The sequence below is a fragment of the Centroberyx affinis genome, unplaced genomic scaffold (genome assembly GCF_046629955.1).
Source record: "Centroberyx affinis isolate AG114_WGS23_722 - 3 ecotype Tasmania unplaced genomic scaffold, CSIRO-AGI_Caff_v1 ptg005433l_1, whole genome shotgun sequence".
NCBI lineage: Eukaryota > Metazoa > Chordata > Actinopteri > Beryciformes > Berycidae > Centroberyx > Centroberyx affinis.
Window position 1 is genome coordinate 1 of NW_027282719.1, and position 14,244 is coordinate 14,244.

The 14,244-nt window shown below is 38.9% G+C and overlaps 2 protein-coding genes across 2 annotated transcripts; both read right to left on the reverse strand.

Annotated features, from left to right (window-relative positions):
• Positions 1-1,723: 1,723 nt before the first annotated feature.
• Positions 1,724-8,546, reverse strand: LOC139667300 (uncharacterized). Its single transcript, XM_071546749.1, has 7 exons — positions 8,438-8,546; positions 5,902-6,902; positions 5,643-5,707; positions 4,470-4,612; positions 3,478-3,540; positions 3,167-3,252; positions 1,724-2,451 (listed from the first exon to the last, which is right to left on the reverse strand). Exons 1-7 carry the CDS (start codon positions 8,493-8,495, stop codon positions 2,275-2,277), a joined length of 1,593 nt encoding a protein of 530 aa, XP_071402850.1. The 5' UTR covers positions 8,496-8,546; the 3' UTR covers positions 1,724-2,274.
• Positions 8,547-10,940: 2,394 nt separating this feature from the next.
• Positions 10,941-12,909, reverse strand: LOC139667299 (THAP domain-containing protein 6-like). Its single transcript, XM_071546748.1, is given in 5 exon segments — positions 10,941-11,096; positions 11,186-11,293; positions 11,505-11,694; positions 12,635-12,640; positions 12,830-12,909. Coding segments are annotated over 5 exon segments (540 nt in total).
• Between the last annotated feature and the right edge of the window lie 1,335 nt (positions 12,910-14,244).

Consider the following 14,244-nt stretch of genomic DNA (forward strand, 5'->3'; position numbering starts at 1 on the left):
ACTAACGCAAAGAAACAAGTTCATATTCATTTTTAAGCAACACAATACTAATGTTTTAACTTTAACTAGAGCCAGGCTGAGGTTTGCAAAAGACCATAAGGATTGGACCGTAGAGGACTGGAGTAAGGTCATCTTCTCTGATGAGTCCAATTTTCAGCTTTGCCCAACACCTGGTTGTCTAATGGTTAGACAGAGACCTGGAGAGGCCTACAAGCCACAGTGTCTCGCACCCACTGTGAAATTTGGTGGAGGATCGGTAATGATCTGGGGGTGCTTCAGCAAGGCTGGAATCGGGCAGATTTGTCTTTGTGAAGGACGCATGACTCAAGCCACGTACAAAGTTGTCCTGGAATAAAACTTCTGCTGTGACAATGTTCCCCAACTCTGAGGATTGTTTTTTCCAGCAGGACAATGCTCCATGCCACACAGCCAGGTGTGGATGGAGGACCACCAGATCAAGACCCTGTCATGGCGAGCCCAATCTCCAGACCTGAACCCCATTGAAAACCTCTGGAATGTGATCAAGAGGAAGATGGATGGTCACAAGCCATCAAACAATGTTGTCAGTAGTTTATAGAACAAAACAAAAATGTTCATTTTACTCAAACACATACCTATAAATAGTAAAACCAGAGAAACTGATAATTTTGCAGTGGTCTCTTAATTTTTTCCAGAGCTGTATATATAATATATATATATATATATATATATACACATATACATACATATATATACACACACACATATATATATATATATATATATATATATGTATATATTATATATTCTTATTCCTGTGAACAACTGGCCAAATGTAGACAAAGTGATGTCAAGATATTTCCAGTGCAGCTACAATGGAGTTTCAGTCCCTCTGAATCAAAGAGCGACGGCTTCTTTCTAGAGGTGCCATTTTGCACCAACATTCAACAATCATACAGGGAGAAATCCATTGTAGAAGAGGCAGAGAGACCAGTTTCTCCACCCACAGTAGCCTCAATAGACCAGAATGCAATGCAGCCATGACATCTTGGGTTTTGAGTAAGGGGTGTAAATTTTCACGACTGGTCTCTCCACCTACACATTCACACCCACACCTACACACTGATGCAACAAATTAAGGCACATAGACCTCTCAAGCGTGACGTTTTTTCAGCGCAAATAAGTGATTCTGGATTGTGCCCCCTTTCAATCTAACATGAAAATGAATAAAGGAGAATAAAAAATGATTGCCTTTAACCACATCCAACGCAATCTTGATTATGAATTTCTTTATTTGTTGAGGTGAATCCTGATGGTTTTGAAGCTGCAATGAAAAAAGTAAGGAGGATAATGCAAAATAAAAAATCAGCAACGTGCTAAAATTCAGCAACGTGCTAAAATGTTCATTATATCATATAGTCATTTCTACTTACATTATTTCACCCATTTTAAGAACAGAATGCTTGGCAAACAGGATCCAAAAATCCCAGTTCACTTTCACCATAGGCAAAAAACCCCCACTAGGATCCGGATATAATCTGAAAGCCCCAAAATGACGACAACACTTGAAAGGTCTATTCTGTGGAGGTTTTCGAAGGGCATTTAAACAGTTTTTACTTGATTTCAATGTATTTATAAAGGGTCTAAAATGTATAAATATCAACAAGTGTCAAGGCTGTCAAATTCATTTAGTTTGGAGAGGAATAATACGCCTTTTCTGTAAAGAAATGTTTTTATGTGTTTCATTCACATTTATTTCATTTTCATATATTGTATTCCAAGTAATGTTCTGTGTTGAACAGAATATGTTGGTTTACAATAAAAAAAAAAATACAGTTTATGGTTGTACTATCTACAATCAGACAGCACATAAATGGACCTCCTGCTAGCTTGGCTATAGGCACTATCAATAAAAAAAACAACTACATTTCCCTGCTTCTGCACTCCTGACAATGACAACAACATGAATGATGAATGGCAGCTGAATAGACTGTTAATGTTTAATGTTGTTTGCACGTGCAGACAGACAGGCTATAGCCCAAGCTAGCAAAACGGATGATATTTAGCAATATTTTCCTCTAAAAAGTAACTAGATTACTCATTTTGGGGGCAGTTACACAGGTTTCAACAGGTTTTCCATCACCCATCTCCCTGTTTTTATTACTATTAGGTTCACAGGTATGATGTTGGTAAAGAAAGGGAGTGTCCTGGGCTATTTTCCATGGATAACTTGGTTCAGAGCTGACAACAACACTACAATAGATGTCATTTGGAGAGTATCCCTTTCTTCATGCTTTATCGTGGGCCTACACCAGAGGAACCAGTCGTGATGGGAGTGCTGGGAGTGCTGGGAGTGAAGGTTGTAGGATGAGCAGTGTCTTCGTCTCCACACTGAGTTCCATTACATCTGGCCACACGTTTCACTGTTACCTTCAATGGTCCGAGGGCATTGGCGCCAATCTGCCTGAGGAACTGAAACAGAGGAAAAGAAACTGTTGGACAACATGACACATGATCGTGTTAGTGCCATGCTTTTCCCACCGAGCCTCACAGGAAGAGAGCTTGTTGAGGAGATCATGGGGTCTAAGGAGGCGGCCAGACAGAGGCTTTGTAGGCTTTGTTGATACGTCGACTGATGGCGAAGAGAACAGAGGACTGTCCGTCTCTTCTTTACGCAGCATTGTCAGTATTTTCTTGTATGTCAGAAGTTGAAACCATTTGAACTTTTTTTGGACCACAATATACTGAATCATCTGTTAACTGTTCACTAGCCTGCAAAGGTGCAGCTCGCCTTTTGTCTTGATTTTCAAAATGGAAGAGAAGCTAATTTCACTCGAACACAGCTTTAGCCTACCAATTTACAAAGACAGAAACAGAACTATTATGGCCTGGCATTATATTAGTGCTGGTTTTCCAGGTTGGTTAAACACACAATGTTCAAATTGTGGATCCGGATATTGATATTTCAATTGGCTAGCAAGCACAGCTATATGATGGTTAAGGATGAGGAGATCAATGTTTTTGTGTTTACAGATTATCCACTTTTTACAATCAGATTAAGAATAGAGAATAATTCCATATTCTAATTTCATACATTTCATCTGTTTCTGTCTGGCCGCTGCCTAATTGACTCTGAAAGAGCTTGTGGCTCCTAACAAATAGAACAACAAACAGAAAAAGATCAAACCTCTTCAATGTAAACGGTCATGTCATCTTCCATCAGCTGCATAGAGCTGGAGAGCTTCACTTCAGCATAAGCAATGGTTGTCAGGTCTGAGGAAGAACGAAAAATCAGTGCTAAAGTTGATAATCAAGATGAATTCATGGGTGTGTGCATGTATACACAATACAAACATAACAAACATACATACATACATACATACATACATGTATGTGTATCTTCATAGTGATTCATCTTGTGTGTGTATAACTGTATAATGACTTCATTAGAACTTTACTGATGATAATTCATACTAACAACATGCTTAAACAACATACCTAGAGTTGCTGAGGTAAAATCTGGTGTTGTCACAGATGATGGGGCTTGAGTTGATGTAACCCCTGTAAAGTCAACATACATGAGTAATGTTCATGATCAACCAGCTTAACTTGTTTTTTTTCTTGCTTCAGGAGTATAATCCAACACTTATATTTGACAGGAATTAAATATCATATGATCTTAAAGCTATGGTAGCAAGCGAGAACAGTCATACACTGTTCTCAGCTCTTGGTATAATTGTTTGCTGCTACAATTTGGTTTCTGAACGGCTGAGCGGACTGTTTCAAGCCGTCCCATTAGCCGGTTGTTGTTGCCAGGGTCCGAAGTTAACACCCGGCAAGACTCAAATGCATCAAATGTGTCTTTGGCAGATGAATAAATAAGAGCCACCTGCCACACTGGCTGGACACTTTTCAGTCGATCTCATTTGAATACCTCAGTTATATACAGTCTTTGGTTTTTGCCTGTTCTCAAACTTTGTCCTTGCTGGCCACCGTACATTCTCTTTGACCATGAGCCAATCAAATCTCTCTCAAAAAGGGCCCCTGATCGGCTGCCTGTTACATAACGTAACGTAATTTCTCATTATTCCAATTTGGCAACACATGGCAGGTGTGAAGCCACCAAAAAGACAAAAAGAAGAAGAAGAAAAAAGAAGAAAGAAAAGTGAGAAAGTTTTAAATTAAAATTCTATATCTGCTCTTGTGTCTGTATTGAATATTTCAGAGAGTACCTGATTCTATACATGAAATAGCATTGAAAACAGGCAGAGTGACACATTTCTTGAAAAATGCATATTAATTAATATGGCCAGTAAAAATTATTTAAATATAAGTTAATTTTTGGATGCTGGTTGAGGCCAAAAGTGAGTTCAGAAATGAAGTGAATCTGAATTTATCTTCTATATGAATGTTTAGCACCAACATAGCACCAGCACATAATGTCTTAGTTCAGGTATTCCATGTATGATGATTAAATATAAATGTCTTACTTGTCACAACAACAGATGAAGTGTTGAGGCGGAAGTCAGGTGGTGCAACTGATATAATTGCAGCCGCCACATCACTCGCAGATATTGAACTTACATCATTGAATATCAGATCAGCATCGACCACAACTGATCCGGATCCTGGACTGTGAACAAAATTTGAAAAGTGGTTGGAAAGTGGTTTGTTCTCATTCAACATGGCAAATACAAAAATCCTAAATTGACTACCAAGGAAATAAAAGTTCATATATTTCATGACTATCACAAAACTATGAGCCAGATGCCAAGATCACAGTATCTACTGGTTTCAAAACACAAAATTTAAGACTTTTAACACCTGGAATTGAATGTAAGACCAATTTAAAAACCAAAATAAAGAACATATTTCACTATCTATTGAACATAGTTAGTGAAAGTTCTGAAACTATAAAAAGGCAGCATAAGAAAAAGGAATTTAAGAGTCACACAACAGGAATTTATGTGGGAGGGATATCAAGTCCAAAAACCTTTGCATATTGTACTTAACCTATACTCATTAACTCTGTTCTGTATGAATCTAAGCGTGGGCATGACCTCTAATAATGTATTTAAGACATTTAATACATTAAAGGCCACAACTTTAGATCATTTATTTATCATTATCACCATGATACAAGGGTATGTTTTTGAGGTAGTGCAAATGGAATAGGTAAATCTGACCATAGACCAAAATTGAGAGACCAATTAAAGATGTTATTGGGAAACCTAGGTCTGGATAATTCCTGTAGTAGATATAGTGTAGTAAATGGTAACTGTGACAAAACCTTTGGATATTGGGCCATAAAGCAAGGTGTTCATGAACAATCATCCCTCAGCATTGACTGCCACAGATATCTGTAGTCACATCATTCACTTACATTCATTTTGAAAAGTTTGAGAAAAACATAATGAACAAACATTTCAAACACTTCAAACATGTTAGCAGATGTTGATGTCAGAGGTTGACAGTTCATGAACTCATAACCAGAAAGAAAAAATGTGAAGATGTTCTACCGAGAGAAAAAGCAACAAAGAAGATACCGTTGTTGTTGGCAAAATTGCCCATCTGCATTGCCTGAAAATATTGCCTACATATTACAGCCTCAAAGTTCCTAAGTGCAGTTCCAAAATTCAACAGTAAGATCCTTTGCTGCAAACCTGTAGCCATTGATCCGACTTCGACTGTAATTGCGTCCAAAAGCTGCATTACCGATGTAATTCATCTGTAAAAATAGAAGGTACCAACAGTTGAATTCACATTAAAAAGGAACAGACTGATATTAAATTCATGTACAGAAGTAGAAAGAAATCCTGGAGGATACAAAGCATGTGTGTTTTGAAACGTTCCCAAAATGTACTCATTATATGCGTAGCAGCCACACTTAATAAAAAAAAAAAGATGTCATTTTTGACTTACCATTGACACTACTTCATTTGATAATACCAGGTAATCCGCTGACGTTGTGTGTGCCAGAGTCTCTGTGAATACCCTCTCCAGATTGAACTTCAAGTTGAACACTGCCTCTTGGATTGGGGCAAATGTTGCACTGACAGGTGGTGAAGTTGCACTGACTGGTGGTGAAGTTGCACTGACTGGTGGTGAAGTTGCACTGACAGGTGATGAAGTTGCACTGACTGGTGGTGAAGTTGCACTGACAGGTGATGAAGTTGCACTGACTGGTGGTGAAGTTGCATTGACAGGTGATGAAGTTGCACTGACTGGTGGTGAAGTTGCATTGACAGGTGATGAAGTTGCTCTGACTGGTGATGAAGTTGCATTGACAGGTGATGAAGTTGCACTGACTGGTGGTGAAGTTGCACTGACAGGTGGTGAAGTTGTACTGTCTGGTGGTGAAGTTGCACTGACTGGTGGTGAAGTTGCACTGACTAGTGGTGCAATGAGTGGTGAAGACGTTGTGTTAAGGCCTGGTAAAATCACGTTGACAGCTGATGGATTTGGATTGAGTGGGTCAGCTGAGGTTGCACTGACTGGTGGTGAAGTTGCACTGACAGGTGGTGAAGTTGTACTGACTGGTGGTGAAGTTGCTCTGACAGGTGGTGAAGTTGTACTGTCTGGTGGTGAAGTTGCACTGACTGGTGGTGAAGTTGCATTGACTAGTGGTGCAATTAGTGGTGAAGACGTTGTGTTAAGGCCTGGTAAAATCACGTTGACAGCTGATGGATTTGGATTGAGTGGGTCAGCTGAGGTTGCACTGACTGGTGGTGAAGTTGCTCTGACTGGTGGTGAAGTTGCACTGACTGGTGGTGAAGTTGCACTGACTGGTGGTGCAATGAGTGGTGAAACCGTTGTGTCGGCTGGTGGATTTGGGTCAACTGAGGTTGCTGAAGTTGCACTCGGGATGGTCGAAGACATCGTAGTCGGGCTTGTGGTTTGAGCTGAAATCCCCCTGAGAGGCCCTTCAATGAAAATTAGAGGGAAATTTAATGCAATATGAATTAAGCTCATTTTATAGTTGAACCTAACGTAAAAGCAATGTAAAGCGTGAAGAACATGGTGGCGCTTACATTTAAGTTTTTATACTTCTGCGTTGACGTGTGTGTAGCATGTTGAAATTGTACAGTATACTGTTGATGAAAGTGGCTACCTAACAACACACCTCATGACCGCCTTATGATCGACCAATCAGAGTGTGCAAATCCACGTAGACCCGATGCAAAGTTGAGATTTTTGGGCAGGTACGCAACGCCTACCCAGAGACCCTTTTCAACCCTAAAAAACCTTAAACGTGGCAAATAGCGTCAAGTAGCGCCACTCCATTATTCAGTCTGGGATTGCCTCCATGTTAGCTGTTTTCTGTGTGTGGGGGGGCTATTTTCCCCCGAACCAATCACTAGTGACTGACTTATCTGGCCGCTCTGACGTTATTTTCAGTTACATTGATATTGGATGTATTAACTAACTTCTCCAATATTGTCTTTCCAAAGACAATATGTTGGTTAAGGAGTGATTTCAACAAATATTATTCTACTGAAACGCCAATGGAAAATCTGAAAAGTGGGCGGGACGAGATTCAGGAGTCTGGAACCAGGCTAGTGCAGAGATGATATCTTCATTAAAGTATGAAATACTCTCAAAAGTTAATTTCTCAGAAAATAAAATTTTGATTCTAGTATCCCGTAGGTTCAAATCAGTATCAGTTTTGACAAAATTAGTTTAAAGCTAAAATATCCAACTTTTCGCCTTGAGACAAGATGTGTATTTTTTATCCCGCCTTCCCCTTCAACAGTCGGTCAAGTTCTCATCCCAACACTTGTCACTCATCCTGAGGGGCCGTCTACCTTGAAACAGCATCTAGCCTGAAGCTGACCGGCATCCATAAAGCCACCAAAGAGGAGAGATCAAAGGACCAAAACATCGGCTCTCCAGAAAAGAAAAAAACCATCAACACTATTTTCCTTCTCTCCACTTTACTGTTTTAATACTCATGTTATTTATTTTATTATGGTCATTTATTTATTATCATCACCTTGGTACCATTTGTTTTATATATTTTATTCTCTTTGCCCCTTAGCTGTTGTAAAGCATCTTTGAGTACCATATAAAGCGCTCTATAAAATATAAATGTATTATTATTATTATTATTATAACTGACAATAAAATATACAGAGGTGATCCGTGTGTGCTGGAATCTCCTTTTTTTTTTTAGGAAAAACAAACAAATTCTATTGGCACTGGACAACCATGACATTCATAACCACTGGGTTGCAATGTAATGAGAACAGATTTCAACAATTTTCAAACTAAATAATTGCAAAAAGACAAATGATCCCATGCTAAAAAAAAATTTCAGACTTTTGTTAGTAAATGTGTATTACTATTACTAATAATAAATTCAAATACAACCCATAGCGAGTTTGACCTAACTAATTTTGGAATTAAACTCTTCAAGTAAAGAATAAAACGAAACATGTAATAAGAGAACAAAACCTACCTCTTGCTGTCTGCCCCAGCAGCAAGCCAAACAATAGGATGAACTGAACTGAATACATTCCGGCTCCTTTGTCAGCTCAGGCGGAGTTATTAACCAGACAAAAGAACAGTTTTCTGGGCTATAAGGAAGCTGGTGTCAGGTATATATACTGCCTGGAGAGAGTGGGAGTTGTCATTTCAGTTTTTGAGATGTGATACGTCTACGCTGGGAACACCTGACGAATGAGAAGTCACGGGCATGTGCTTTGTTGGGTTTTTTTTTTTGTTAGTACAGTATGTGAACTACTTTGACATTGTACTGAGCACTTTGAAGTTAAAAAGAAAAATTCCCCATGACAAGCGGACATAGGCTGTTATGGATGGTTGCAGTTGAAAAAAAACCACACAATCAATGAACCAAGAAACCTAAATTAAAGACATTTGCATAGTTATTTGATATGATTTTGCCAGTGATATTCTCACCATTACTGAGTTTGTGTCTCTGTGTGTGTATATGTACAAGGAAGGGAGAGAGAGAAACAATGAGAGAAGAGAGAAATTTGTCCAAACACAGATAATTTGCCCAGTTCTTTACTAGTTTTCTACATTTGTATTAACATGGTGGTATAGCATGACGAGGAACAGAGTGAAGAGGCTGTTGTACCTTCTAACATGAAGGCAACTAACAAGGTAGATACTGGTGAAAGGTGAAGGTGAAAACTGTCACCTGATACGACCATTTATAAAAACAGGGCATAACTGAGGTCTAGTCTGTTTTTTTGTTTGGAAAATCTTGGGGAGTGCAGCCATTCTGATGCTATTCGTGGATTTTGTTACCAGCCATGAAGAGTAAAACCTGATATATTCTTTAAAGGAGAAATCCCCCCCCCTCACATTCTCTTACACTGTTATATATCATCGATCTGTGGGGTTCAATACATTTATTTTGCAATGAAGTGTTGTAATTTACTTTTTTGGGGTACCCACTTTCACTCAACCTGTTTTGTTTACTTCTACTTAAGTTAGTGATTTCCTACATTTCCCAGAATGCTTTTCGACAACCCAGAGAGAACAGACGTGAACATGTTGCATTCAGTGGTGTGTTATATGTGTGAGTGGGGAGAGCAATTATAGTCCTAATAGGCCTAATAATAGCATGGTAAGAGCAAGAGAGCGTGTTTTTCCTGTCAAGAAAAAACAAGTCATGCAACTTTCTCAAAACACGTAACGTCTGGTGGCTGCATTGCATTCTGCTCTGTTGAAGCTACTGGTGGAGAAATTGGTCTCTCTGCCTCTTCTACGATGGATTTCTCCCTGTATGATTGTTGATTGTCGGTGCAAAATGACGGCTCTAAGAAGCTCTCGCTCCTTTATTCTGAGGGACTGACACCAAAACCTGATGTTTACTGTTGATGTTTTAGATATCTGAAAAATGTTCTGCTATCAAACTATCAAATTGTAGCTGGGCTGGAAATATCTTGACTTGATGTCATGTCATCTATGTTTGGCCAGTTATCTGCGGGAATAAGAAAAATACAGCACCAAACAACAAAATGGACCCTAGGGTGGATTTCTCCTTAATTACGAATTCAGTGTTTGTGTCAGCTTCCCCATCAAATACTTTAAACATATTTTTCTCATACTTTGCGGACTGGTTCAGCTGCATTTTAGCCGCATTTTAGCCCTGAGTTTTATACTGGTTCGCTGTATTTGCAACATCTTGACTTTGATTACAGGCTAGTGCAAGATGTTTGTCACCTGTCATTCCTGCTATGAAGATGATTAACGCCACAGAGAAGCAGGAGGGGAAGGAGAGGGAAGAGATTAAAAAGACAGTAGCAAATACAATCTACAGGTTGTATATGATTGTGAATCGTGCATGACCTTACTGTTATTATAAAAGAAAATTGTGAGTTCTTTTAAATTGACGAATGATTCTTAATCAATCAATCATGTCAATCAAGAATTAAAAGAAATAGGCTACTAATATCCATATTGTACATAAAAAAACAATCATCAGTAACAACAAGTCATCAGCAGCAGGTATGAATTTTACATTACACATATTTATGAAAAACATTTATATAACACAGCTGAGAATTAAAGAGGGCAAATAGGCCATGAATGCAGAAAACTACATGAGCACAAATGGTGCTTTTCACATTCAAAAAGAGGGAAGTGAAGCAGACAAAGTAATGTTTTAACATTTTAATATTCTAATGCAATTTATTGGAGGCATACTGGAATAGACTCCAGTTCTCTGTGACCCTGAACAGGAATAAGCACCCAGCAAACATTTCCTCCTCCTGCGTCGAGGCCAAGAAGTCTAATAGACGTTGAGTCACAACGTGACTTTATTTCGACCATTTGCCGACATGAAAACATATAATCTTAGGGGAATGGTGATTTCGAGGAAAATTTGTTTTACAGCGGTGTAACCGAATAAATACTGTATTAAATTACAAGGATATAATTTTGTAACATGAGTGCGAACGGTAATGTTTACGCATGAATCGCAATGGTTATTATTCTAAACGCAGTATGCTATCATGTATATGGCCAATATATCTTCTCCCACGATCCTTGGCATTTCTCAGCTGCCTCTGCAGCTCTTCAACTCTTGCTTGAGCCTCAGTTACTTTATATTTGACTTAATCAGGGTCAAGGGCATAATGATGATCCTATGAAATATAACACTTGTTGGATAAGCGCTATACAACACAACTCCAAGTATGTTGCAAAAGTGCTGTGGATAAGAATTGCTTTAAACCAAGGTTGATGAATTCAGCTGTTGAGGAAATTCAGACACAGGTACAGGATCATCACTTGCATCACAAGCTTGTGTTGATGTCCTAGTTGAGCTGGCTTTATTGGGCACCTTTAAATTAAAAAAAAAGTAAAAGACATTTAAAATCAATATTAGTAAAATCTAAAAGGGAAGTTTACTTTTAATATCACATTTAGTGGAAATTCCAGTTATGTTAGCAAGAAATAATTTGTATGCTCATCATTACAGTCAGTTTCCACTATCATTTAACACTGTTCACCACAAAGAACACTATAATCTTATGACTTGAAAATACACTAACTTTGTTAAGATGATCTGGAAAGGATGTAAAAACTGAAGGGATCACACATTCGTTCACACGCACAGTTTGCCCAGTTCTGTCAAAATCATCTGCCTTGAAATGACAGCTACAGAGAACTGTAGTGTCATTAGGCTCAAAATCTTTCCGTCTGACAGCTATGGCCCAAGCTTTTCTTATTCCAGGATCCTTTTTTTTTGACAACAACAAGGCCATCTCAAAATTACTTCTGGCATGTAACGTTAGCTGAAAGGTGCAATCAGTGCATTAGGCTAGCAGCATAAATATGGCCATCTAGCATGTATAATCTCATGAGCACAAACACATTCCAGCTGACAATTTTCTATAAAGTAAATAACACAAAGAATGAGGCATTTGTTAAGTAAATATCACTTTTAGCCCTTGTCACGTAGTGCTTTAACAATTATTCAGTAACGTTATGTTTTCGTTAGTTAGCCATCATCACGACGGTGTCATGATCAGTTTCAGGACCGTCTGAAGCGATATATCACGTTCACTAACTCAGATAACAGTAAAATACAATAAAATTGCCACTTATAGCAACCTTACACCAAACGACTTTTCAAGCGATTTCACTGTCGCAGGCAAATTTCCAATGTCGGAATAAAATCATGAGAGTTTTGTTTGAGTTGTGGCGCGCTCCCGTCATCTTGATCGTTTGGTGTAAGGTGGTCAGAAAACTCAGCTGTCTTAAGTCAGTCTTTTTCTCGTCTTGACGTTCCGAAGTCTTTAGTCTTGGCTCATGCAAATAGTGAAGTTCAATGACGTGAACTTGTCAACAACCAATAGTTGCGCTCTCTCCGAAGGAAAAAAAGTGGACAGAAATTGCTGTAGCCCTCAATATCCCCGGTGAATATGCTATATGGTATAGCTAGCTAGCTAACCACTGTCCCGAACGGGGCTTCTTGCAAGCTAACGTTAGCTACTGTAATGTTTGCTATTAGCCTACAAGCTAACCGTACGTTTAAGCTGAAGATCGCTAGCTTCAATCATATAAATCAGGCTGCAGTGCTCCCTCTTTCCCTTTCTCATACATACACGTGTGTGTGTGTGTAGGAGGGGGATTTACTTTGTAGAGGTGTTCACAAGTCAGTCCATGTTTACAGTCTATTGGAAAACTGAATAGGGGAAGCCCTTTTCAAAGTCTTCTAGTGTATGGTAGGCAGTCTTTGCAAAATCTTATCGTCTGTGACTAAAAACTCAGTGACTTATGACACATCGTCTTTAGATGTGAGCTGGATGTGAGAAGGTGTCAGACTTTAGTCTTTTAAAAGTCTTTTCAAAGTCTAGTGTATGGTAGGCATTACTTGTGAAAAGTTATCCCACGATCCCTGTTTTGTATGTTTCTTCTGTTTGTACAGCCAAATGCCGCACACGCTTGTGGCATTTTTCCAAGCGGTCTACTCTTGACTGTTGAGCGCCCCAATATGGCGACCACGCAGACGCACGTCAAATCGCGAACGTGGTATCTACGTTTATATATCTATGGTTTTGCTTTTACCCTTTGCATTCTAAACAGTCGAGATTGAGGCTACATGGCTTTTTTTCTAGATAGCTGGTTTTCATATTTGTAAGTAAGAAGTGGGGAGAAAAAAACACAGCTAGCATGCTAGCTATGTGTTATGTAGTGGAAAATGAAACGTGCATATTCATGTGGCACAGCAGTTTTCCCGTGCATTAATCCGGTGAGTTTTTGGTTATAATTAGGACCCATTCTTCTCTATTTTTCCTGTCTTTATTCATAGTGAGGGGGGTGGTAGCTTGTGATGTTGCTAACTTAGCTATGGAGTTGGTGTAGCCGACAGATAGCCCTTTAGCCTGGGGCGCTAGATGGCGTTAATTTCCAGCAGGACCTGGCCACAGACAAGAGGCGCCTCCAACTGTTGACAGTCAAAAAATGCTCCAACATCAGAAGAGACTCTGGAAAGATGAATATTAATTTTTTTGTTGTGCCTTTTTTCCAGCTGCTGTGAAGAGATGGAAGGTGAAGGCCACAGAAAACGAAAAAAAGCAGCCATAGGACTTGCACCAGCAGGGACTGGGGGACGGGGTTTGGGATTTGTCTCAATAAACAAGCAAATGCAACATTATTTTCAAAATGTTTTTTGTGTTTTCTCTATATCCCGAATACTTTCTTTTGTTGAAGAGTATTATGTAATGTATTTATGCTTTCTCTATGCCCTAAATGGGTTAAAGATTTTCCATAAAAAACACTACAAGGTATCATAGAAAGACGTTCAATTTAGATTAATTCTATTTTCTTTCATAAGTTTGTGGGTATTTAGTGGCTTCACTGAAAAGTAAATTTTATATAGGTCGAAATGTCATCTATAAAACGTTGAAACGACGTGGATTGATGTTGTCTATGAGCCGTTGAAACGACGTGGGTCGAAAGACCAACGTCAGAAAAACTTTCATATCAGCCCCTTCACTAGACGTCATATCGACCTCCAGGACCAACGTCGATTAGACCTCTGATCGACGTTGAAATGTTTGCTGGGCAACTAAAGAAAATGAATGAATGAATGAATAAATGAATGAGATCCATTGAAACATTTGCATTTACAAGGCAGAGGCCCTACCATGGCAATCCACTCACATCATTTTTTGATGAAGTCAGATATACATATAATACTGGTCAGCAACTGTATGATTTTCTGACAGTACAGCACACACTTATCTATGCATGCGATCATGTCACGACATCATCTGAGATGTAAGG

Excerpts from the sequence above, each read along its gene's own strand:
- LOC139667300 (XM_071546749.1), bottom strand. The coding sequence starts at position 8,495 with ATGTATTCAGTTCAGTTCATCCTATTGTTTGGCTTGCTGCTGGGGCAG. Across the intron at positions 3,541-4,469 it reads TTCATCTGTTGTTGTGACAA|GGGTTACATCAACTCAAGCC; the intron begins GTAAGACATTTA and ends TTGACTTTACAG. Across the intron at positions 3,253-3,477 it reads TTTTACCTCAGCAACTCTAG|ACCTGACAACCATTGCTTAT; the intron begins GTATGTTGTTTA and ends GTTCTTCCTCAG.